Genomic DNA, 27,439 nt, shown 5'->3' with positions numbered 1-27,439 from the left:
TCTTGCGATCTAAACACCATGATATGGAGAACACTCTGATTGGCTTATTTATTTTTCATTTTTGTTGTCTATCATACGATTAGTTGTAGGGAAAACGGTAGTATTTAATTTTCCCAGCATTAGGTTGGCCTTTTGTGTACCCAAGACAGGGCGTAGGAAGTCAACTTGAGAGCGCTGTCATTGGATGTAAGGGTACAATATATTTTTTATTTATCTATGAATAACTGCAGTGTGTATATTTACAATATAAATTTTGAAACCTATTAAAATATTTTCTAGAGAATTATTCGAAAAGACTTGCAAAATTTCATAAATTTGGTGCAAAATGACGGTGGGCATGGATAACATAAACAAGCTCCGTTGGAAGTTGGTCATGATACTATTTGGCTTTAATTTTTAAAACACAATAATAAAGTACTAACACATCATATAACTGTTTTATCCAGGTTTTTATCTTAAAAAGTGGTAAATTTAGAAAATGTTAATATTGTCGCCTATGGCAGAATAAATAGTACCGTTTTCCCTGTACTTGTGCATGTTTCAAACCGGAAGTCTTATCTATGACTAAAATTCAGTCTAATGACGGAATCAATATCCGGACTCCTTTTTTGTCGTTTTTCTCAAAAGATAACTCAATCTGAATAATCATAAGAATGGATGACAAATGCGACTATGCATGTTACCTATAGAACACAGAGGCAGGATGATTAATTTATCGTGGAAGGAAAAGAAGCGACACACAAAATGAGGTCTTCTCGTTTAATAGTATAGATATGAAATTTAGTTTTACAAGTTGCTCTGTATAATATTTTATATATATTTAAATTAAAAAAAAACAATGTTCACTACTTTATTAACTTAACTCACATGAGATCATAAATCTATATGCTAGACTTAAGTTAATGGAGAAAATTGTCCCGGAACAATAAAATATATCTGAAACATTCAATTTTTTAATTTTATTATATTGAAAATATTAGTCACAGTTTGAGAATATTTAATCAATTTGTTTTGTTTTTATTTTAAAAGTAGTATATATATGTAAGTGTTGATTGATATGGGTTGAAGTTATATGTTTATAGTGAGTGATATTTGATTTCAATATTACTCGTAATACATTTGTGATTTTAAATTGTTGTTCAAATTTCTAGCCAAGGCAAAATGTTGTTAAAAACATTTCATTAATTGATGAAAAACAAAAGATAGATACAAAAATAAGTCTAGTTTGGGTAAGACTTGGTTGATTATGGTTTATACTAGGTCAAATATGGTTCATAATAGGTTAGGATGGTTCAGACTAGGTCGAGCATGGTTCAGACTAGGTCGAGCATGGTTCAGACGACTATAACATGGTCGAGTAAAGGTCGAGTACCAATGCAGACTAATAGCAATGGTTCAGACTAAGCCGAGTATTATCAAGTATACTTCAGACCAATTCAGAATGGTAGAGTAAAAATCTGTACAGTCGAGTACAGATATAGGCCATTTCATACTTTTACTGTTTTGTAGTGTTTCTGACAGAATTACACTGTATGGCAACTTTTCATTTTTGAAAAGAAAACAGTTTTAATTACACATCAAAAACGGCTGTAGTGGAGAAAACGAATGTATATTTTTATTACATTTGACTGAAATTGGATTAAATTGTCTTGTTATTATGTCTGCATTACTAGATAAACAACATTTGATTTGTTATCTTTTACATCGGTATCATATTTGAAGGAACGTTCAAATTATAATTTGAAAGCAAAAAAATATTCTCAAAGAATTTTTTTAAGAATATATAATAAAATTCCTCATTTGGATTGAAGTCGATATCATGGATTGTTTAATTCGTTGCAGCAAATGGTTAGTCTTTTAAAGAATCGAAATTACGGAACAAAGAAAACGTTTTGAACTCGTTACAAAGAATTTTATCTGATTTAAAACAAACCTCCAAAAATAGATTTTCAATTCGAGATCTTCAACGCAAGACATCGTTATGACTGACTTAAATTGGTATCCAGATTTCTTTAATTCGATATCCAGGATGAAATATGTGTTTTTTCAAATGATTGGGTGGAGCTTACTTTTAATTTGCATAAAGACAGTGTCACCAAAAGAATAAAAACATATTTATATGTGCTCTAGCTAAGTATTAAAAAGTATTGGCTAGTGTATTATGCTGTTATTATAAAATATATAGAACTATCAAAAATATTTGATTTATATTGTTTTTGTATTTTAACGCCACTTGCAAGCACCGCGTTTTGGGCAATTTCGTTGCGACCAGTTTTTATTGGTAGAGAAAGCTTGAATGCCCGGAAACAACCACCGACCTTCGATAGACAATCTTAGTCAATTAAGATAGGAGTCGAGTGCACCCGCATGAGCGTGGTTCGTACTCAAAACCTCAGTGTTGACTGGCTAGTGATTACAGTAGTAACTACTTAGACCAATCGGCTGCCGAGGACCCTACTATCAATGAGAAAGAGAGACAGTGTAACCATCCCACTCTACTCCACGCACACTTAAAAACAAAAACAAAAACAAAACAAAAAAAAGAGAGAGAGAGATACATTGAGAATGTTCTACAATACATAACAAGTGGTCTATAACGGAAGTTATTCTGATAATTCGGGTGGTGATTTATTTGCGTTTGTTACGTACAATATTAAGATTTCTTTTAGTAACATCTATCATGCACCAAGTAAAACCTTTTTAAGACAAAATCTATTAAGAAACGTTATTGTTCCCAACCCTTTCAATACAAATAATTTTTCATGACAAAAAGCAAGAGAGAATATCAAAACGTCAAATAATTGCGACGTATGTATATTTTGCAGCAACTGTATTCATAGTTTTACTTTCATATCCACAATTTCCTAAAGAAAACAATTATCACATGTGTTTTACTCTTTTTTGCAATAAAATCAACGGCTATGTCCCACTATTTACTTTGCGATTAAAAATATAGTGTTAACATTTTGTTTTACCGGTGACCGTTACTGGACACTTCATCGATCAGTTTATCTTAAAATACCTTTCTATAGTAGGTCTGGTCTATAATAAGAAAACCTGTTAAACACCGCACAGTCAAATGAGAAATAAATCAAGTAAATACGTAATATGTTAAATGTACGATAACTCTTATATATAATGTGTTTCCCCCGGTTTTAGTTTGTAATCCGGTGTTGTTTTCACTTAATCGATGTATGACTTTTGAACACTGGTATACAAATATTATTGCCTTTATTTAATGTTCTATTTCGCCTTTTTGTATTTTACAGACTATCAATGCATTAATTTAACCAGCTGGAAATCACAGTTCACATGTAAATTGATTCTATCAACTAAGTAAGTTATTTTTAATGTGCAGTTCTGTATTGCTACATATCGTTATGTACACGGCTACATATATATCGCTGGTGATAATATTTATTATTATTTGACTATGAATTTTCTGTTTGTTCATTGGCTTAAACCATAGGAAATCCTCTTTGATAAAACGTTATTTTCATCCCGTTAAAAATCATGGGAGGTTCATATAAGATTTGGAAAAGCGTCGGAGTACCTAAATATAAATATATTTGGCCCAGTAGTCAGCACAAAAGTGCTGACAACAATTGTCATTGATATGATCATATTTATTAATTAACTGTTTACAAAACTTTTGAATTAAGAAATACTTAGGCTTTTCTACCTCAGGAATAGATTACTTAAGTTTTATTTGGAAAACGTTTAGAAATTTGGTCTTCAATGCTCTACAACTTCGTACTTTATTTGGCCTTTTAGACTTTTTTGGAATTCGAGTGTCAATGATTTGTCTTTTGTAGACAAAACGCTCGTTTGGAGTATATACAAAATTTAATCCTGGTATCTATGATGAATATGTATAGATATGCCAAGTCAACATCAATGACGTTGGTTTATGACGTCAAGTAAATTCCCATTTTTTTAAAAAAATTTTGGGGTGTTTTTTTATTGTTTTGGGTGTATTTTTTCTGTTTTTCCTGTTTTTTGGTGTATTTTAGTAATCTTTATTGGATATTGCAACTTACGATAATTAGCAACTTAACCAGCACAACATATATCAAGTATAAAACCAGGGAGCAGTTTTAATAGTATCTTGAGCAAATACTAAAAAGAAGGAGAAGAATAAAAAGTCATATAATAAAACAATTGTTGACTTTTGATTTCAGTTGATACCACGATGTCTCAACGCCAGAGATATCACATTCATTCTCGGCAGTTGGCCTCGATGAAAATCATATCTCTTGGATTGATAAATCAATGTATCAATCTCATCATAATTCAATAATTGCATAATAAAAGTAGCGTTCAAACACAACTAATATTCCTCTGATCTTTCTTGCAGCAATGTTATTGATTTGGAGATGTACGGTGGGCGGGCTGGCGGACTTGGGATTTGCAGCCAAATGTTGTTCGTGCATTTTCTCATGAACCGTTCAAACAAAACTTTTAACATTTTAATATGTTGTTACTGACAACAAAATGATGGGTCGAATTCAATATTGACTATTTTGACTTTTACCGTTCAGGAGTTACGGTTCTTGAAAGATTGAAAAAAGGCGTTTCTAGTCGTGTCTGTGCATTTTCCCATGACCAATTCAACCAAAGCTTTTAAAATTTTGATATATTGTGACTGACAACAAAATGTAGGTCAAGTTCGATAACGACGATTTATTCGTTCAGTGTCTGTTCACCTTTGTTAATATGTCTTTTGATTGAAATAAGTCATTTCAATTGATATGTTATAGTGAGTCTTTTTATATTGTGATGTTACATTATTTTTTCAGATAATGATGAAGGTTTGGTACCATTAAAAAGTTTAATCCTGCTGCAATTGGTTGCACCTGTCCGAAGTCAGAAATCTGATGTTCAGAAGTTGTCCTTTGTTGATGTGGTTCATAAGTGTTTCTCGTTTCTCGTTTTTTATATAGATTAAATCGTTGGGTTTCCCGTTTGTATGGTGTTACACGAGTAAACTCAGGGGCCCCTTCTAGCTTGGTGTTTGATGTTGAAGACAGCACGTCGACTAATAATGGTTTACTTTTATAAGTTGTGACTCGGATGGAGAGTTATCTCATTTCACTCCTATCACATCTTTTTATATCTACATAATTGTATGTAGGTACTTTCAATGAATTTAATATTTATTTTTGTATTTACATTTTAACGAATGCAGCTATTGACAGATGGATAAATGTTAGGAAAAAAGCCTGTCTTTTTAAGTTTGATTTTTACTGTCACGTGCTCGTGGTTAGTTATTCCATGTACTTGACGGTGTATCATACTCTATGGGTAGTCTTATATTTGCTTATGAAGATTTAGTTAAACTTAGCAAGACGTCTGAAGATCCCATGACTTAAATTTCAAAAACAACTATATCATTTACTCACAAACATAGTTTACAGATGCTTTTACTTGTTTATTTGATAGTGTTTCAATATAATTTTTCACAACATGATTTAACTGCAGCGTACATTGTTGAAATTGTTTTTTACTTATTTTGAATTTTTGTTGCAGGCCAAGGGACAGGAACCAACCTTCAAATGACAAAAAATTAGGTATTTACAATAATAACATTGGTATTGGGAGCTGTTTAGTCATTTTCCTGTTTAGTTATTGTTTCTATGTTATCGTAGAAACGTTCAAATACCCACTTGTGTTATCTTAATCGCTTTTAAGTTGCCTCTGATAGTTAAAACGCTTGACTTCTCGTCTATTCTCTGAAACTCCTTTGTAGTATTACATCATAAGTCGATTATTCTAGGTCAGTCTGGCACCAAAAAACAACATATCTATTTCAAATATCGAAATGGTTTAGACAGAAGCAATTGCCTCGGCATTTTATACGAGGTATTACGATACTAGTAGTGTATTGACATGCTGATCACAATAAATTAGCCATCATCATAAAAAATAAATGCACACAAGAATTTTACTATTTGTATATACACGACCACACATAAGCCAGACAGCAATTCCCTGATTTGTCTGTTTAAACCCCGTATTTATTTCTCAAGAAACAAGTGGATGTAGTTTCTGAGACTGCCCTCAACAAGTGTCGCTGCGCAGCAAACAGTATTTGTAAAATATAAGAAATTAAAGTAATGTATCGTTGAAAAAGAAATTCAAGTCAATATTTTTCAGTCTTAGGGGGGGGATTCCGCTTTTTTCAACTTCGACTGTCATTGAAAGATTTCAGCTCGGGACAAATCCACACATGCCTGTCTTAACTAGGAAATATGAATATGAATGGTAAATTTTAATAAACTGGAAGACAGAGAACAGAACTTGAATTATCGCATGACGTTACATTCGAGCAAACATTTAGTTCACATCACAATTTGGTCAGGCCACAAAGGGAGTCCCCTATTGTTTTTTTTAAACTTCTTTTGCTCTTGACCAAAACAGCTCAGAAATGTGACACTCTTGCCACTACGGGAAAGACTGTGAACATGAAATGAACAAAATAAGTAATTTTTTGGTGAATTATTTCCTTTTTTCAAGCCTCAATGAAGTCTTGCCAGTACACATAATTACAAATAATTAACAAAAGTTATTCTACATTCTTACAAATACTATGAATTCAGCACATTATGAATGTAAGAAATGTACATAAACCTCCCAAAGACATCTCTAAAGCAGTGCGCTATTATTTGTGAAGTCCCAATGTAGATTATTGTGATATTTTAGCATGTCACTTTACACTAGTGAGATTTGGTCCTGAATGACGTGACTCCAGTGTATTAATCCTAAGATCTGATACAGCATAGATAAAAGATAGAGGAAAAGCAGTTTGATCCTCATGTTGTACATGTAGCTTACAATTGATATTTCAAAAGAATGAAGATGATATCACATCATAATATAATACTACTAGAACACACCCGTGATATCGCGGGTCCGTGACTGAATTAAAGTATATAACTATGCGCAAGCCTTATTTTAGTATTAGTACTGTCATCTGATAAAGTCATGCCGATTATAAGATACACAATTTTCTCTGCTTTCAAATCTTTCTGTTTGAACCCGTCGAACTGGAACTTATCAATTATTGGTAATATTAATTATTTGGAAAACAAAAGGTCCTGGAATGGAGTATTTTTTAATCAACAGCATTGTCCTATATTAATTATAAATAAAGTTGAATTCTTTGATTCGCTGTTTTACGTCATGCCCGCTAACAAATTGAAACTTATTTTTAGTCCAGATTTTTAGTATTCGTATTGTTATCGTAGAAAGTCTTACGGATTAAAATACTACAATAGGTAACAATTTGACAATTTAGTAGTGTCAACCCTGTGATTATGACCCGTGTATTATATAGCATATTAATCCTGAATACACCGTTTGGTGGTGCGCCTATCAGATGCGGAACGTACAGATTAGGTAATAGGTAACAGGTGATTATACTATTGATATCGGTATCGGACTCGACCCGGAACTTCCTAATTATTGGCAATATTAATTACGTGGAAAACAAAAGGGCCTGGAGTGGTGTAATTTTTAATCTACACCTTTGTACTATATTAGTTGTATATGAAAGTTGAATTCTTTGATTCGTCGTTTTTACGTGATGACGGCTGACAAATTGGGCCTCGTAATTTTAGTATTATAGATTTGTGTTATTTCCCTTTTTCACCGTGAAGCAGCCATTCATTAGATGGACCATAGATGGTTGTTCAGTTTGCATCCAATTACACCTAAATGAATATCTGTTTATGAATTTTAGTTATTTCTATTTATACATTGTAAAGCTGCATGTACATGTACCTGCATTTGATATACAAGGTCAGCATGGTATCTTTTTTAATACTTCATTATTACACATATTTCAGTAAACATACCAGAGATGGTTTTATATTCTCTGATACAAATTCGAATTAAAAAAGCTTTTCATACTGATTATATAAATATTTTTCGCATCCCATGGCTCTGTGTTATGTTATGATTGGGTTGTTTTGTTCAGTTTGAGTACATCTATAACTATCCCCTTAAATTACATATAATTAGTGAAAAAGCTAATATCAGTTTTTTACATACAGTATATTGGCATTTCAATTTTATCATGTGTATAGCATGTTTTTTCAATATTCAGTTATTTGATATACATTTGTGCATGATTGGGGATTGGAAAAGTTGTTAAACACTTAGTAGCTATCACAACTAGACTATATCCCGATACTCTTGGCAATGACCATACATGTAACTGTTATTGGATACACATGTATTTCTATCCTCGTCATATTAGACAAGTTCACGATAAGCCGATTCCGAAACCGATACCGAAATTCAAAATAGAAGGGAATGGAAAATATTTATAAGGTTAATTAGTTCAACCTTTTTACTCCATTATACTGTTTGAAATTTGAATACAAAAGACAGAGTATTTCTCCAATTCATCAATTTACATGAATCTAACTCTATCGTTTGCTGATGATACATCTCTTTCTTATTCCATCATCAACCCTACACTATAGAGGATATTTTAAATAGCGATTTAGAACAAATTTCAGTATGGTCTAAATATTGGCTTATTTATATTAATCCTAATAATACAAAGGCTATGATATTCTCTTGCCATACCTCCCCAGATGATATTAAAATAGAATTTCAAAACCAATCAGTAGAATTTGTCTCCTGTCATAAACACTTAGGGATTACTTTTGATTCCAATGGTAAATTCCATACACATATAGAAAATATTTTAAAGTGTGCAAGCACAAGATTAAATGTTCTTAAAAAATACAATATGTATTGAATAGATATTATCTTGCTCGTACATATTTAACGAAGCAAAAGAAATACTGTTTTCAAAATTAGAAAGATATGCTATATCCATTGAGCTTCTATTGGCTGGTGACGGTGACCTTTCTTTTCAGAAAAATTGAGTCCGTACAATCTTATATCATAATGACACAAAGATTTAAAACAGTCAATTAACATTCTAAATTTCTACTTTACCCCGTTTCACTCCAGTTCAGTTTTTTCATTATTATTCCTTATTATATTGTGTTTTTTTTTTAAATTTTATTTCTAATTTTCGTTTGTAGTGTGTATTACATGCATTCCTACTATAATTTTTCGTCATTATTTAATGTACTTTGTGTTTATATTTATATTGGGAGAGGACGTCTCTAATGTTGTTATAACTTTTGTCCAATCCCTTTTGCTACTTTTGCAAATAAGATATGTTTAAACTAAATTAAACATGAATCTTTCAAAAAGCAAAGTTAAATTCAACCATTATTTAATTACACCAATGCAAGATATATACAATTTAAGATGTTGATACAATTTATTTATGATGTACATGAAGCAGGTTTATTAGTAGGGTAATAGCTGCACATAGTTCTACAACAGGTGCAATAACGTTCCGACTATGTCTATAAAGAGAATATATTATTTGATAAATGCATATTCGTCTTATGGAATTTTCTACATGAACTCTTCTGCACGAATGTTTTCATCTACAAATTTGCGTTCATCGTGAATAAATGAATGTTAATTGCGTAGCTGCCTTACAGTATATGGTATTGCAATAGGATTTTCTAATGGATATATGATATCGCAAAGTAAGTAACAATCACGAGAAAACGTGAAAATATCGTGGGGACCAATCGCACCCATCAATCTGTAAGTCATCGCGTCATTGTTATGACCTAGAAACCATATTTGATGTATCATATTTTCTTTCCTGTGTCTCTTATTACGTACGTGTACATGAATATAGTGTATACGACGATGTCCACTATACAACTATGCCTTGTTTCTGGTTGACGATTTATTATATGGTACATGTAGGTGCCATCAATAGATCCAACAGCTTCTTCAAATTCTGGGCAATCACCCTTAGTAGATTCCAATTTTTCAGCTGACGGATATGTTATCAATGATCTGAACGCTTGATGAAGAATTGACCAAATTTCATGGGTAGCTTTATGAAATAAAGTTTTGCTTACACCAAGAACAAATAGATAATAAGCAATACTTTGAAAAAATATAAAAGGCTACTGTAAATAGTATGTCCATCACAAATGTGTTAAAGTCAGTATTTATTTTCTTGACAATTTAAACTATGAAATAATTTGCTTAAAAGTTGAGGATGAATATTTAAGAACCTAACACATCAAGAGGGGCATTCAAACGTGTTCCAGAAAAAGAAAAGAAAAGGAAAATAAGAGAGAGAAAACATGGAAATGTATAACATAATGTTGAAAGTAATTTTGCCAACAGTATCATCAAGCTTTTTTGACCCCCTTCTTCTGATACATTTTAATAGTAGTCATACAATTATAATAAAATTAAAAAATGTTTGCCTTTATAAATAACCTCATCATAGATACCAGGACTAATTTTTGTATTTTTTTTTTTTGGTTAGTTTGTTAATTAAAGGTTCCCTTGAAATATATATTTTCGGAACGATATTGCACATACTGTAGAACTATGTACAGTTCTTTCCCTTAGACGAAACTTGATTCATAGTTATTGTACATCATCAATAATAAATTTACATCCAAATCTTAATTGTAGGTTACTTACTTAAGGGAGTTCGCTTCCCACTTTCAAAATAATTAACTTTTCAAATCACTAGTTTATACTGATAGGGGATTAATAAAGGAATCAAAAGAGGAAACAGATATATAGGTCAATGTGCTTGTTTTTATCCAATGACATTTTGCCGGGAAAATATTATCTCTTGACTTTTCATACCTTTATCATTGAAAAGTTAAAGTTATCTGAAACTATTAGAAAATAATTAAATTTATAAGACTTTTACATATGGCTAATCACTATGCATGTAAAAGATTTATAAAAAGAAAAATGGAGGTCAATGGGCAAAATTATTTTAGACATTCAAATGGATAAAACCCAGAGGATTCCGAAAATCTGACAAAAAATCCAATAGATGACAAGCGAACTCCCTTAAGTGTATTTAATACTCGTTGAATTGAATTTAGCTTTTTTGATAGATTCATGTTAATTTTTGAATTGAATAAATACTCAATCTAGTGTTATAAATTATAAACAATAAAATGGAATAAAAGGATTGAGTTAATTAAACATTATTAACATTTACCATTTACCTTACTTCTATATTAGGTTTCAGTTTCGGTATCGGCTTATGTTGAACATGTCTAATATTAAGCTTTCATTAAATGAAGGTCTGGTAGTTTCATTTAATAATAAGAGTTTAAAGTTTTTATTTATACTTTCAAAAATATAAAACTCACTGTTAAATACAAGACATGATAACTCAAGAGGACTGTATGGGTTCTAAGCATGCCAGGTCTTATTAACTTCTAAATGATTTTTAAAAAAAACCAGAAAGTTCAAACTACTTCATTTCACCCCCTTTTCTGAAATGAGACTGCACACAATAAAATGCATGATAGGTTTGCAACTACTGTCAGGCCAAATGTCAAAATATAGTTAGAATGAAAATCCACTGCAGAGTTCTTCAAAGTTAAAATGCAATTCTGACAACAATTTGTTCAGGAAAACATTTGACTTTTTTTTTACTCAGTCTCTAAATACAAATTGAAATGAAACTGTTTTTCACGTTCCAGGTCTTTGGTATTATTTATGTTCTGAGTTTCGTTGTTGCAGTTCACTTTTTAATACCCACCACCAATTCTCAATAATATTGAGGTCCGGACTCTGAGCTGGCAAGGTCATGCTTTTTAGACCCGTTTTCCTACGAAAATTTAGAACAGATCGGGCTCGATGGACATTATCATCTTGACAAACGTAGGTATTATCTGGAAAATGACGAACAATCACTGGCCACAATGATAATGTATTTTAAGGCATTTATGTTCCCTTCAACAACAGTAATAGTTCCGACACCATGGTAAGTGATGCATCCCCAGATCATTAAACTATACTTGCGCTGAGATGGAGGGCAAATACAATCCGTCAGCCACTCTTCTCCGACCTTTCTCTAGACACTGACACGAGAATCCTGCCCAATGACTACCTTGCACTCATCGCTGAAGATTACTTTACTCCAGTATGCATTAACAGTTTTATGTAAATTCCCCCTGCGATATGCCACTCGTTTTTTTCTTGTTGACCTCACGGATACGATTGTTTTTCTTTACTGACCGCTTGTGGAACCCACCAGAATGTAATTTACGTTCAACAGTTAAAAATATTAGTAATTTCAGATAAAGATTTACGGCGATGTGTTTTTAACACAACGGGAAAGTTTTCTCATGTCCGGGTCATGAAAGGATTTTGGTCTGCCTGTTCTCCGAATGTTTTCTATATCACCCCGGTGCTCATACCTCTTCCAAAAACTGTAAATAGTACTCTGTTTAATGCCCGTCAATTTGACGATGTCACTTTTTCTGTAACCTGCATCATTTAATGCAGCGAGACAACTTTTCTGATCAGATGTCAGTTCTTTTCCCTTGTGACCCATTTTGTTTACATTAGCTACAACGTAAGTGCAGACGCCTCTGACGTCATCACGCACGTGTCACATGACAACCACATGTTTTTCCACATGACCATCTATATATAGATTCATTGCAATTCCGATTATGATATGGAGACGACGGTCAAATCTTGTTTACCCTTCCGTGACGTGACCGACATTGTTGTTTTACGAATACTTATGGCTGAGTACTGTATTTTCGTGAGTGTCAGTTTTTTGGATTGCTGAAAACTTGCATTTTCTTGGATATTTGATTGCGTAGTTTTGTCAATCTTTGTATATAAAGATTTTTGAAAATATGTTATTCGTTGAACATTTGAATTCGTGGTTCACCTTTACCCACGAAACCCACGAAAATTGGTATCCAACGAATAATAATGAATCCACAGTAATCAAGGACATGCTAATGTTTCATTCTTAAATGAATAAGTAGCTGAAATTGATTATAGTTATCAAAGGTACCAGGATTATAATTTAGTACGCCTAGTAGAAACCTACTATATCTAACATATTTGTTTAAGCATGATAAAAACACAAAAAAGCTTTAAGCCGTGGATTTCGTGGAGTCATTGCGGTTGCTATAAAATGCCACTGTTTTAACTGAGAATCATGTAACCAAATAATAAAATCAACACTATTATGAGATTTTCTGTCCGGCTGCAATATGTTGTTGCAATGCCACTAGACCCCGTTCGTATACCTAAAGATCCAAGAAAATGTATAGACACTGACTACGAATACACAATATAAATTAATCATCCGCGTTTTTTTAATGGAATTTAAAATTAAAGATAACGAGTTTTTTTTTTTTTTTTTTTTATAAATGCTTGAAACAACTAGTTATATCTTTTACTTAATTCAATTTCTAAAACAATATAACATTTTATGGTGGTAGCCTTTGATAAACATTATACAATGCGGTTGATACAGATTTTAAAAGCGTTATGAATTTGACTAAAATAAATGCTGGGAGTTATATCAATTTTGAAACAAGAGAAGGTACAATATTAGTTTACTGTAAAGCAAAAAACTAAAAATTGTGATCTTTACTTGTTAAAATATCTGTTCATTAGTATATTTATTTTTTTAGATGACGGAAAGGCTACACTTGACAGGAATGTGAGAAGTATACTCAGCATAATGATCGGTGTTACACTTATTGTTGCGCTAATTATAGGTAATGTTCAATATTAATTGTATATTGTTTAAAGAGAATAGTTTAAACATGCTTAAAGATTCTTTTTTTTCTCGCTCTCTGTTTTAACTCTGATTAAAAGGTAATATTTCCTTGTTTGAGACTATAACATCACTGCGTCCTAGTTGGCAAAGTATATATACACAAGAGACCGAACCGACCGGGTTTTGATCTTACTCCAAATTATTTGAAAATAACTTCGTATCGAGTCATAGGGTACACGACCTCGAATCGAATCGACGATTGTACTTAAGGCTTTACAACTCCTTTTTAAGAAATATTTAATACAAGCCCTAATAACGAAAAACGTATACAACAAATCAAACATTCCGAGATTAATTATCAGATGTACTATGCAACATTGTGAAATATCCATTGCAACATAAGCAACATAAGCAAATTTCAAAATCTTATCTATAAGCTTTATATATAATTCAAACAGTCTTTTCGGCTTAATCTGGAAAGGTACATCGACATACTATTCTAAATATACAATTTACGAGTGACACTGTTATACTAACAGAACTTTACACCTCCGGCTAAGGACAACAGAATGATTAATTAGTTGCAATTACCCAAACATGTTATACCCAAATCAGCATATTCACTTATACTTCTTAAACGTCCGGTTATATACGGATACTTCATCTATACATGAGTTATGCATCAGCTTTACTTATTAATATCGTATCAAAATCTTCAAATGAATATCGACAGTTATCCAACTATCACATTAATTCTAAATGGAAATTTATTGCTTCTAAAAACTCTAACATCAGAAATAATTGTGCATTGAGAAGAAATAAAAATCACTAACAATCATTGATATTGTGTATTATGTTGTGAACACATCTATGAATTATAATCTTCTACGTATACACTAAACAAGTTATGATCCTTTACAATTGTGTTAAACCATTCCTTGAAATCAATTTTTTTTCAAAACGTGAACAAACACAGTTTGGTTTTACATACATCATTTATCAGTCCGCTACCGACGAAGTCGAATGGGTCTTTAAGTTTGCAGTCCGTCTGTCTATCAGTTTCTATACAATTTTTTCCACCCGATTAAAGATATTTTATATTGTGTTATCATGATTTATTCCGTTCTGATAGTTTGTGCAAAGTTTTGGTCCTTGGAGTTTGAAAATTAACTCAAATAATCAGTTTTTTTCGTCATGCTTGAATATATTGATTAGATAACTGTTTTATAGTTTATTTCATGACAAGCTTCAGACCAAATTTGAATTTTGTTCCGATCTGATGATTTTGTACAGATTTATGGTCCTTGGACTAAATTTACTTAATAAATAAATAATCGATTTGCCAAACTGTTTTTCGTCAAGCTTAAAGATATTGACTTGATATTTGTAATATAGTCCACACCATATCGAGTTAAAGATCAAGTTATCATTTTGTTCTAGTAGAACTCATTTTAAAAAGGGAGGAACTTCGTACTGCCATGCAATAATCTCAACAGGAGATTTCTTCTTCAACAGTTATTCATGCGTATGACAGTGAAAATAACATATCTAGATTCGAATTTGTATACGGAAAAGAAGTTTTATTGCAAAGTTTTCTGAGAAAAATCAAATAATGTATCACTTATACACATGTATCATTATCATTAAGATTTGAATAGCCATAACTCATGCTTTCCTTTATTCATAATATTTTTTTTACATTTTAGTTTTTTATTTCGGTGTAGAATAATTGCATTTTGTGTAATAGTTTATACCTTTTGTATTCAGCAAACATTAATTGCATTTTGTTTTAAACTAAAAAATGAAAACGATGTAAGACAGTGGAAATGCATTTTTAAGAAATAAACTGATCATAGATACAGGATTAATTTTTTTATCTACGCCAGACGTGCGTTTCGTCTATAAAAGATTCATCAAAGACGCTCGAATCTGTTTCAAAGTTGAAGAGCATCGAGGACCAAAAATTCCTAACTTTTGCCAAATACAAGCGTTTGCAAGTACTTATCAATAAAATATCAAATGTATCAGGTTTATAATTTGATATTCAAGACACGTGTTTCGTCTTCATAGTACTCATCAGTGACGTTCAGATAAAAAAAGTCAGAAAGCCAAACTCTTATAAAACTGACATACATTGCAGACCATACATGCCAAGAACTGGACTACCATTATGTTACAAACTAAGAATATTGCACATTACGCAAGACTCAAATATTCTTTTGTTTGTTTTTACAAATGTTTTAGTCAGCGATGTTTTTTATTAGTAATGCAGGACTTCTTTATTGCATTCCATTGTTGGTTTGTAGTCGCATAGACTAACAACTGACCATGAAAGGTTTTCGAGAGTTTTAATTATTGATTAAGCATAAAACAAAACCCTCTTAGGAGGAACAAAGGTTATGGCTCAATGACTATCTTTATCGTATGCAGAACTGTCATAAAACATGACATAAGTTTGCGATTCTTCAGTACCAATTAACTCATCATTTACCATTTTCAGAAAGATTACAAAAACACAGAGCCTGTTAATTGTTTTCACAAAATCACTTATTAAACCAGAGATTTTACAATTCCCTGATTTAATAAATTAACTATGACATATCTATCTAAACATCATATTAAACTGATACTTCTAATAACCTTGCCAGTAACATCAACTTCAACAAAATACATTTTTTTCCCGCAGTTGCAACCTTCTTGTCAAGGTAAAATCAAAAATACAAAAGCATGACACTGAAGTACCTGTATGTTTTATGCAAGTGTACATGTGTGTGTAAACAAGCCAATTTCTCAAATTTATTTTTCGAGTTAACATCATATAAGTCACTAGGAACGCAAAAGTTAGAATAATGAGCTTACAACATACATTTCAAGGTTTGCGTAAATGACTCCGAAAAATGTTTCTGCAATAAAATACAGATTAACTTTAAACACGTACTTTTCAGGGGATTAATTTAGTTGCCTATTTTAAAAAATCAAACGGGATGTGACGTTCTTAGCTTTATTTGTATTACACACAAATAACGGGTTACAAACATTTATAGGCCATGTACAACTTGAGCATTAGTGAATATATATAATAACATGTGGCAAGAGTACCAATGTGACAATTCTCAATCGACGTCGTGTAAAAGTAAACCATCATAGGTCAAAGCACTGTCTTTAACACGGATCATTGTCTCACATCGGACAAAAAGATGAAAAGAGCCACAACAAATGACTAGTGAAAACATATCCAAACAGAAAAAAAAAACAATGGTTTTAATTAAAACAAAATCCCGTCTGGTCAAGTGCAAGTTCAGACGTATAAATATGGATTGGATTAATACAGAATAGAAATGATGATATTTGCGTATGGTTAAGGCGGAACATATGGACATCCCTGTAGAACTCGGACCTATTTTGTTTGTACGAGAGGATTTGATTGATATCATAAAAACTTGTAAATCTTATTTTAAATAAATCTGCTTGTGGATTTCCAGCCCTCTGGAGTATCATTATCTCACTATTCAGTACATCGGTACTGACATGATTTATAGCAAACCTTTTTACAATTGGCCGTTCATAAAATTTGGTTTTCCTGCTTTTCTTTTTCATCTCTTTTGTTTGTGTAAACATTTATCAAATTTTCTTACAGTGTACACAACTGTGCTTTGCTTACAGAATGACGAATTGTTAAACTATGGTATGTATGTGTTTTGTGATTCCTTGATATAATTGAAAAAAGAAAATAATACACAAAAAAGTAATTGCCAAAAACAAAAACTGCACAAGTAGGATCATTTGTTTTCAATCAATATCTTATTAATTAGAATGCCTTATTATGAGATATTACCCAACATTGCCTGCTCTGCCTTATTATGAGATATTACCCAACATTGCCTGCTCTGCCTTATTATGAGATATTACCCAACATTGCCTGCTCTGCCTTATTATGAGATATTACCCAACATTGCCTGCTCTGCCTTATAATGAGATATTACCTAACATTGCCTGCTCTGCCTTATGAGATATTACCCAACATTGCCTGCTCTCCTTATTATGAGATATTACCCAACATTGCCTGCTCTGCCTTATTATGAAATATTAAACAACCTTGCCTGCTGTTTGATTAAGATTTTGTTTCTTTTGTTTATATAAAGGTTTATGAATTATCAGTTTAACATTTTTTGCAAAGGCAGGTCCCAAAGGCATGATTTGTGTCTACTGAATCAAGATGGTTACAATCTTTTTAAGCTTTTTCTCTAGGTCGGGTAAGGGGGAGCAACGTTAAGGTACGCATTCAATAGTCAGTATCAAGTTGTTTGCAATTTACACACTCGTTGCACTTCGAAAGAGATTATTGAGATCTCTAAATATGTAAATTCAAGGTGGCACTAAACACTTTGTCTTAAATTAGTTTGGCTCGTTTTTTTTCATAATTTTTTTACAAATTATTAAGTTGGACCCTTTTGACAAAAATTAAAAAAAAATCTAAATTTTAACCAACCAATTTCATCAGAAAAAAATCGTTGGTTATATAGAAGTTTGACACAAACTGATTTTTTTATCATTTGGAAAGCTTAATATTCCCTCAACAATACAACAAAATTTTACAGAGTTATTTTCCTGTAGCGTTATGTGTTACATTAAGGCCCATAGACTTGAATTTGTTTCGAGTGTATACTTGTCAAATGTTAAGATTTCACAACGCGACATTTCAATGTTTTCTATTTTCTAATCCTTCGGTTTATGAATGACAAAGTTCCCTTAATCTGACTCATTTCAAAGATTTACAATTCGATTTAATTTTATTTGCAAGTTAAACGACTTATTGTGTTCACTACAAATCACAGAAACATAAATATAAAGTAGACTACAGAGTACCTCCTTTTTGATTCTTGAGTTTTAAACGACGTACAGCTTTGCAAGAGAAAAATTAATACGGCCTCAAATAATTTTGTTAAATTGTCTAATGATAATTTAAAAAAAAATCAATTTGATGTACATTCAAGAAAATTTATATGACAGGTGTTCCATTAAATTTTTTAAATTTCATTATTGCCAGCAGGATTCATCCCTAATCCGATATTAGCTGGTAAAGTAAAATATATCAAATTAGGGGACTCAATATATGAAAAAAAACTATAGGTGTGATAACTTTAATAAAACAGAAAAGACAATACATAAACATTATGTTAAAACATGCTTATTTATTATGAAAAAGACTGATTGCTTCATTCAGCACATTCTTGATACGGGTTGTTTGTTGTTTGATTCAAAAATAACATGTGAGATGACTTATCTGCCATGCTTACAAATGTTATCCTGATATAGTGAGTTTTTCCTAAGTAAAAACATACATAATAAGACAATCAATAAAGACATGTAACATTCAAATGAGTTAAAGAAATGAAAAATCACTAGACATTTGTAAACTCAATACTAATGTTAATGCTTTCTGGATAATAGGATAATGATTTATTACTTTTTTCTTTTTTTATTTCAGCCAATAAAAATGTTTTAAGAGAAAATGTACAATTGAGGTCTATATTGAACGAACAGGTTATACCACAAAATATCAAAGGTAATGCTTTATTGTATTTTAAAGTAATTTTAAACGCATTTTTAATGTTAAAGTTCGTCTCGTTTGTGATAATTTCTTGTTTTTCGTGAAATCTGAACAAATTAAAATATTTACATGAACTGTTCTTTTAAATACAATCATCGACAATACGCTGGTAGATTGTGAATCAATGGATTTTATATGTCAAGCGTAAAAGGCAAAAACATAATACTTAAAAGCTTAACTGGCATTCAAGATCATAAGAGTTTCAGCACGTTCTTTTTTAGCACGTTTTGTTATATAATTGCTTAGCAAAAAAAGTAATTACCTTTACATATATCTCAATATTCCTAAAATTATCTCAAAAAACAAATGCAATAGAATAAAACTATTTTTAAATAAGTCAATATGAACGAATAGTCTGTTAACCAATCAAGGAACATTTGCTCTTTGAAGACTATGTTTATTCGGTTTGTTTGGTGCAATTTTGCACATACTATTATGGATAATAATGATAATTTAAGTATATTGTAAAATCACCAAAGTTTCAGCAAATTTGCAGAATAACAAATAGTAATCAAAGGTAACAGGATTATAATTTAATACGCCAGACGCGCGTTTCGTCTAAATAAGACTCATAAGTGACGATCAGATCAAAATAGTTTTAAAGCTTAACAAGAACAAAAAGGAAGACAATAGAGGACCAAAATTTCCAAAAAGTTGTGCTAAATACGGCTAAGGTGTTCTATTCTTGGGATATGAAAATCCTTTGTTTTTTCGAAAAATTCAAAGTTTTATAACAGAACATGTATAAAAATGACCGTATAATTAATATTCGTGTCAACACCGAGTGCTGACTACTGGGCTGTTGATACCCTCGGGAACGAAACGTCCACCAGCAGTAGCCTCGAACCAGTGGTGTAAATAGTTATTCAAAAACGTCACTAACCCCCATATGGAAGGTCTTGCAACTAAACAATTATATTTACTCTTTTTTGTCATTTTCTTTTGCGCACACTATTGTTGCAGACTCGGTTTATTGTATAGATTGTTCTTGTATATTCCGTGACAACATTGCTATAGGCCTATACTCGAAGACTTTTGGCGTCTTCATGCATATTTGACGCCACTTTATTTTGACATCAGAAAATGCTTGTGCCAAGTCAGGAATATGAAATTCGTTTGATGTAGTTGAGTTTTTGATATTGCTATTTGATTATAGACTTTTTTTAAACTTTCTTGAAGACTTTTTTGTGATTTTACTCTTGTCTTAATGTGTTTGTCTTATCTCAGAAATTTGTAGGTAAGCAGTCGTCGCTTGTTTCCATTCATCATATTTGTATTTTTTTTTACTGTTTTCTACATCAATCAAACCGTTGGTTTTTCCGTTTGAATTGTTTTACATAACTTTTTTCTGGACCAGTTCAAGTTTACTAAAGGTATGTGTTTTGCTCTTTATTGAAAGATATATAGGTATTCACTTTTTTTCGTTCCGCTGGTTGTAAAATTTAAAAGCTTGCATGGTTTAATCAGAGTTTATAGACTTCCTTTTGTTTATATATATATCAATGATTAAATTTTATTTCACTGTATCTACAGATAAATGTTATATTTCAGATTTGCAGCAACATGAGAAAAACCAATGGAAAGAGCAGTTGAATCATTTTGTTGAAACAACAGCTTGCAAAGCGATAGTAGACAAAATAAAAGAAGAACAGTGTTTAATAATTTGTGGACCACATGGATGCGGAAAATCTTCTTTGGTATTTCATACTGCAATGAAACTTGAAAAATCACAAGGATTCGAAGTCATGATCATATCTGATCCCGACAATATATTAAGGTATGCATCGAAGGACAGAAAACAGCTTTTTCTAATAGATGATGTTTTTGGAAAGTATTCCGTTAGTGAATACGATACTATTTGGTGGGAGCGTCAGGGTAAATCTGTTCAACATCTCCTGACAAGAAATAGAAGTTTAAGACTTCTAATGACGTCGCGATTACACATTTACCGATTAGTAAATTTAAAAGACATAAATGTTAAAGCTTGTTCCCTAAATCTTATCTCAAAAGAATTAACATTGACATCAAAGGAGATAGAAAATATAGGAATATGTTATTTAAGGGAAGATACTTTTCATCACTTGAAAGAGAATATCGTTTTGTTCTACAGTTTCTTTCCCGCGCTTTGTGCAATATTTTCTAATAACACGAATAACGAGCAACCAAATGTTGTTGAATATTTCACGAAACCTGTTGAATACATTAAGGCTGAAATTGATAAATTTAAAGATCCAATAAATCAATTTTACTTGGCATTGGCTGTTTTAATTGTTTGTGATAACAGCGTCAAAAAGGACAGTTTTGACCAAGATAACCACACAAGTGATAAAATGCTAAAGATGTTATCGAAAGAGATAGGTTACGGTAGCAAGCCAAAAAAACAATTAGTGCGTTTGTGTTTAACTGCTTTGACTGATTCATATATATCAGAAAACGAATCTTCTTTTGAGTGCGTACATGTGAACTTGTTTAATGTTTTGGCATTTTTAATTGGTCCAAATATAATAAACAGCATTCTTCAATATGGAACAACGTCATTTATAACTGAAAGAATGCAGTTAGAAACAATAAATAAATACAACCAAAAGCTTACAATATTGATACCGGAATCTTCACAGGGTCCTTACTTCGAAAGAATGTTATTGGACTTGAAGTCAGGGTTACATTATATATTTAAAGGTAATAATCATGTGTTACCTGAGGACAGAAAATTACATATTCAATTCATGGAAAAACATTTAAAAAAAGACGATTTGAAAAAGGGCTCTGATGGAACTACAGTTCTTCATGTTGTGTCTGAAGAAGGGTATGAGGATTATGTTATTTTTTTCCTAAGGAAAAGGCCCCCATATGTTCCTTTCTTTAAAGCATTTGTCAATGAACAAGATAATTTAGGTCAAACAGCTTTGCATAAAGCATGCATTAAAGAACATATAACTGTTGCAAAGTTGTTATTGGACAAAAGCACAAACATTAAATTGTGTGACAATGATGACAAAACAGCACTCGATATTGCATGTTCTTCAAACTCAATTGATATTGTAGATCTTCTCTTGTCACGACATGCAACTATTCGTCAGAAAAAAACCGATTTAAAATCTGCACTACATGTTGCTTGCGAAAAGAATTATTTACAAATAGTTAAACTTATTTTAGGAAGTAACGCAAATCTAAATGAAAGGGATACGCATGGCAATACACCTCTTCATTTAGCGTGTAAGCTTGAACATGTAGAAATTGTCGATTTGTTGTTGAAATACAAACCAACTGTAGATATATCTGATAATAAAGGTAGAACGGCATTGTATTTGGCTGTAAATGAAAAGAATATTAAGATTGTAAAAAGCCTTTTGGAGGTAAATGCAAACACTAACAAGCACACAGATGAGGTTAGATTTCCACTTCACTGTGCTTGTCAACACGGATCCTTGGAAATTGCCAGATTGTTGATTCAACACCATGCATTAGTTCATATCATGGATCTCAACGACTGTACTCCGTTGTATATAGCATGCAGTAATGGCTATTTTGAAGTGGCAAAGCTTTTGTTGGAAAAGGGAGCAAAAGTAAATAAACCAGATAAAATTGGAAAAACGCCTATTTTAGCAGCTTGCGAATACAATCACATAAAGATTGTTGAGTTGTTATTGGATAACAAAGCGCATGTCAACTGTAAAAATAAAGATATGATGACACCATTGCATATAGCATGTACGAATAACGATATGGATATTGTTTTGCTACTTATTAGATACGGGGCGTTGATAAATGAACGTAATAAAAATCATCACACTCCTTTGCTTCTAGCTTGTCTTGAGGGTTATCATATTGTTGCAACTGTACTTATGAGACACGGTGCGTCTGTAAACATGGCAAATCAGAATGGTGAAACGCCACTCTATATAACCTGCAAAGGAGGACATGAAGGAACCGTTAAAATGTTATTAAACGCGGGTGCTAATATAAATCAGGATACAAACGATGGAATGACACCACTTCACATGGCTTGTAAAGGCGATAGAGAACACATTCTTAAATTGTTGTTAAATGCAGGTGTTGATTTGAATATGACTTATAGGGATGGGTCGACACCACAGGAAATGATTCAAAAGACAGGACGAAAGGAAATTGTTTCGTTGGTGTTTAAAACAAATGAAAGTGTGACTCAAAATGATTCTAATGAGATGTCACCGCTTTGCATGGCTTGTAAAGATGGAAATGAAGCAGCCGTTCGGAAATTGTTAAATGCGTGTGTTAACATGAATGAAGGCGATAAAGATGGGATAACTCCGCTACATGAGGCTTGTAAAGGCGGAAGAGAACAAATTGTTACTTTGTTAATAGATTCTGGTGTTAGTGTCAATACGGGAGATAGGAATGGAATCACACCCCTTCACTTGGCTTGCGAAAACGGTAATAAAGCAATCGTTAAGTTGCTGTTATATTCATTTGCAAATGTGAATATGGGTGATAATGAAGGGACAACAGCACTTCACATAGCCTGTGAAAGTGGAGACCAAGATATTGTTACATTTTTGTTAGCTGCGGGTGCCTATGTAAATACGCGTAATAAGAATGGGGTTACACCACTTGTTATTGCTTATAATAGGGGAAGTGAAGCAACTTTAAATGCAGTTTCAAATTTGAGTGATCAAGGAGTTGCAGATGAGTTTGTAATTGTTCAAAGTACATGTAAAGGCGGGAGAGAAGACATCGTCCTGTTGTTGTTGAAAGCAGATGCCAATGTGAACCCGGCAGAAAATGATGGTATGATGCAGTTAGAGAAAAAGTCTATTTTAGACAATTTTTTTAAGAAATCATAATCAATTGTAATATCAGCGTTTAATGTTTATTTTCTACATGTGTTTTTTTTAAATCGTACAAATTAGATAATTGACTACTTGGTTGGTAACAAAAAAAAGAGGACTATTTTTTGTACGTTTGGAGTAACTTTCTGCATTTGTATTTAGGTGCAGGATAAATACGTGGTGTTACAATATTGGCAATAAGTTAAAATATCGATAAGATGACATACAATTCTGGTTACTTGTAAAAGATGTTTTTTTTCATTGGCATATTCATAATAAAGCTTTTGTTTATCTTAGCCTAACATTTAAATTATTAAATCACCATCATTGACTTTCAGTTATTCACTTGTAATTGTCACCCTTGTAATCGAAGTTTATGACTAATATTTCACGCTGCACTTGAGTTATTCTATAATGCCAAATTAACATCGTTTGATTAAATCAAGTTTGCAAAACAATGGATTTTTCGAAATATCACAGATCTTTTAGAAAGTGAATATATTACCTTAGCTGTCAGAATCTGGGACCACAAATGCTCCTCCAATTCGTTTTTAAATTGACCTTTTGCAGTTCCTGGTTCGAGTAAGTAATATGTAGACATAACGGGGGGGGGGGGGGGGGGGGGGGGTTGCTGGATAAGCATGGTTAGCCTGGTATCTGTGAGAAGTTTATTTACATCATTCTATGGTCTTTATCTTTTTTAATTTAAAATTCTAGCATTTGCAATAAGTATTTTTATTATCAGACTTTCTAAAAAGTATAGTTTTTACTTGGAGAATAAAAAGCTATAACGAAAAACAATACTATGAAGGTATCACTCAAACAATTAAACCCATCATTACAAATAATATTTTGTGAAATTATGCAACCTACGTATTAGGCACATCTTTTTGGAACCGTTGGTTTTAAATGCTCTTCGGCTTTGTACTTGTATTGGCTTTCGAACTTTTTTTTATCTGAACGTCACTGGTTAGTCCTGTCATGTAATGATATCATTTAAATGTTATCTTTTACATTGCCTTAAAAATGGGAGGTTTGGCTAGCCACAGAACCAGGTTCAAACCACAATTATGTTCTTGAACGGTCATATGCATGTACCAATTCAAGACAATGGCCATTGTTACATTATATTAACTCTATTTTTATGTGTTAATCCTGAAAATCATTTGCAAACTAAAATGTACATTTCTATATGTGCTTATCAACATATCGAATTTCACTTGAATTTAAAAATCAACGTTGGACAATTATTGCTTATCACAACGTTTCTTTTTATTCGAAAGGATAACAAATATATTACCGTAACAAAGCGATTTAAGTATGAGAAACAACTGTCCTGAAAACACTAACCGAAATGTACAAACAATTTCATTTCACGGTGGCAAATAGAGTTCCAAAGGAAGGGTGATAAACGAGACCAATTTTATGTCATTACTGATAAAACAACTAATATTAGTTTCATATCAAAACAGTTAGCCTCAAGGTGTATTGCGTCAAAGTAACTGTTACTATCTTGTAATTTTTACGAATTTAATAATTTTTTTGTTCATAGTACAATAATAGAAGTGCAAATGTATAGTCATACCAAACACTTATAAATTTGGTTTATATAAAAACTAGAGAGATAAGTATTAAAGCTAAGTAAACAAGCATCAAATAACAGAATTCAAAGACAAAAAAAAATTAAAATTCATTTACATCTACCGCGTGTAATGTTGCACGTTGAAATCACGATCTTCAGTGGGGAATATGATGTTTTGTTCAATGACATGTTGAATATTCTCAACCAATCAAACATTAATTTAGCTTTCCATATATACATACATTGAAATTATATAATAATAATTATACTATCTAAATAATTTTAGTGGAGACTAATCTTTGATCTCGGTATCTTTTCAATTCTTGATGGATTGTTGGCTGGTCGAAGAGACATATACTTTCATATATCTATAGATCGCGTGTACAAAATGTAAAATTAACTTTAAGCTAGGTTCACACTGCCGATCAGATCCACTCGATGAACTCGATTGTCTAAATTTCCACGACCAAGCTCAACCAAAATCTTGATCGGGCCTGTTTACGACTTCTATCCGACCGCCATCCGACTGTACACGACCTTTACTCGACAATTCACGACCCCATCAGGACTCCACCCCGATAACAAATCGATAAATCCGATCCATTCACGATCTTTACTCGACTAGCTAGACCAAATCAACTTTTTCACGATCACAGTCTGATCTTGACCAGACTAGATCGACATGATCGTATATGAGTCGTAGGGATAATCGGGTATGCACAATTTTAGTATAAAAACGTCCGAAACTTTTATTCTCCGCCGCTTTAGAGTCACCATTACGTATTTTCCTTGTCCGTTCGTACGTATATGTGCGTACGTCCCAACACTATTAGTTTCCATTCGCTAATTTTAGTTTTCCTAAATCAAATTTTATGAAACGCCGTATACATAATGCTGTATAACCATAAAACACAGTTCAAAAGCGAATTTGTGTTACCGTTCTTGAGTTATTACCCTTTATAATGTTATATATGATAGCTGGGGTATTATCAGTGTCCTATGGACACATTTCCGTATATTTGGTTATATTCAGTAGAAGGTCCGATTAAAAACATACATTTAAAATATCTACATAGAAATAAAGCAATTGGATTTGTGGGCAAGGTGGTAAGAGCTCAGAGACAAATTAATAGCTGTAACGGAGCGTAGTGAGTAAAATGAAGACGAACAAGAAGGTGTAGACAGCAACGGGCGCCTAGAAATCTAGGTGAGGCAGTGGCTCACACGCCGACCACATGTGGGCAGTATGAGAAGCTTGCACCAACTTAACAAAGAGGAACTCAATGCTTATGACAACTTCCTCGTAGTGGACACTGATATGAAATGATAGTTGTATTGCTTTTTTTTTAATTGACACCACAAAATGAGATTTGTCACTAGATTAGTACTTATGTTAGATAGCAATATACATAAAATTTACCATCCTCTTTTACTTGCTTTCTTACAAATAAAGCATACTGTTTGTGTAATATATGTGCATAAGTATGTAATCAGTATTTTTCATAGATTTGATATCAAGTAGTTGAATGGTTAAAGATACTTATTTTCTTTTTTCTGTATGGCAACAACCTCCATGTATTTGCTTAGACATTTTACATTTTTTTTTACCCAAAGTTGAATTTCAATCCGCTGGAGCGATACCTTTTCTGAAACTATTAACAGCTTGACATATATCTATCAAGGGATTACGAGTGCATTTCTTTCCAACCAAAGTTTAGTAAAATATAAACGTTGAGTGCCAATTGTTATAGTTTGTTTAACGTTATCTTTATTTTTTTTATTTTTAGTAGAAACACAAATAATCGGAA

The 27,439-nt window shown here is 32.1% G+C and overlaps 2 protein-coding genes across 2 annotated transcripts in view; one reads left to right on the top strand and one right to left on the bottom strand.

Moving 5' to 3' along the window:
• The window catches only part of LOC139484850 (ankyrin-3-like), a 36,327-nt gene extending 11,951 nt beyond the window's left edge, over positions 1-24,376 (top strand). The window contains exons 4-9 of the mRNA XM_071268847.1: positions 3,270-3,336; positions 5,530-5,570; positions 13,542-13,628; positions 17,268-17,315; positions 19,119-19,196; positions 20,793-24,376. Of these exons, the coding sequence (XP_071124948.1) occupies positions 3,270-3,336; positions 5,530-5,570; positions 13,542-13,628; positions 17,268-17,315; positions 19,119-19,196; positions 20,793-24,064 (3,593 nt within the window). The 3' untranslated portion in view covers positions 24,065-24,376. The remainder of the gene's footprint in view (positions 1-3,269; positions 3,337-5,529; positions 5,571-13,541; positions 13,629-17,267; positions 17,316-19,118; positions 19,197-20,792) is intronic.
• LOC139483951 (uncharacterized) overlaps positions 1-27,439 on the bottom strand; it is a 201,899-nt gene that overhangs the window by 133,689 nt on the left and 40,771 nt on the right. The window lies entirely within an intron of this gene.

The sequence above is a fragment of the Mytilus edulis genome, chromosome 8, assembly GCF_963676685.1.
Source record: "Mytilus edulis chromosome 8, xbMytEdul2.2, whole genome shotgun sequence".
Lineage (NCBI taxonomy): Eukaryota > Metazoa > Mollusca > Bivalvia > Mytilida > Mytilidae > Mytilus > Mytilus edulis.
This window is presented reverse-complemented; position numbering and strand designations above follow the sequence as displayed.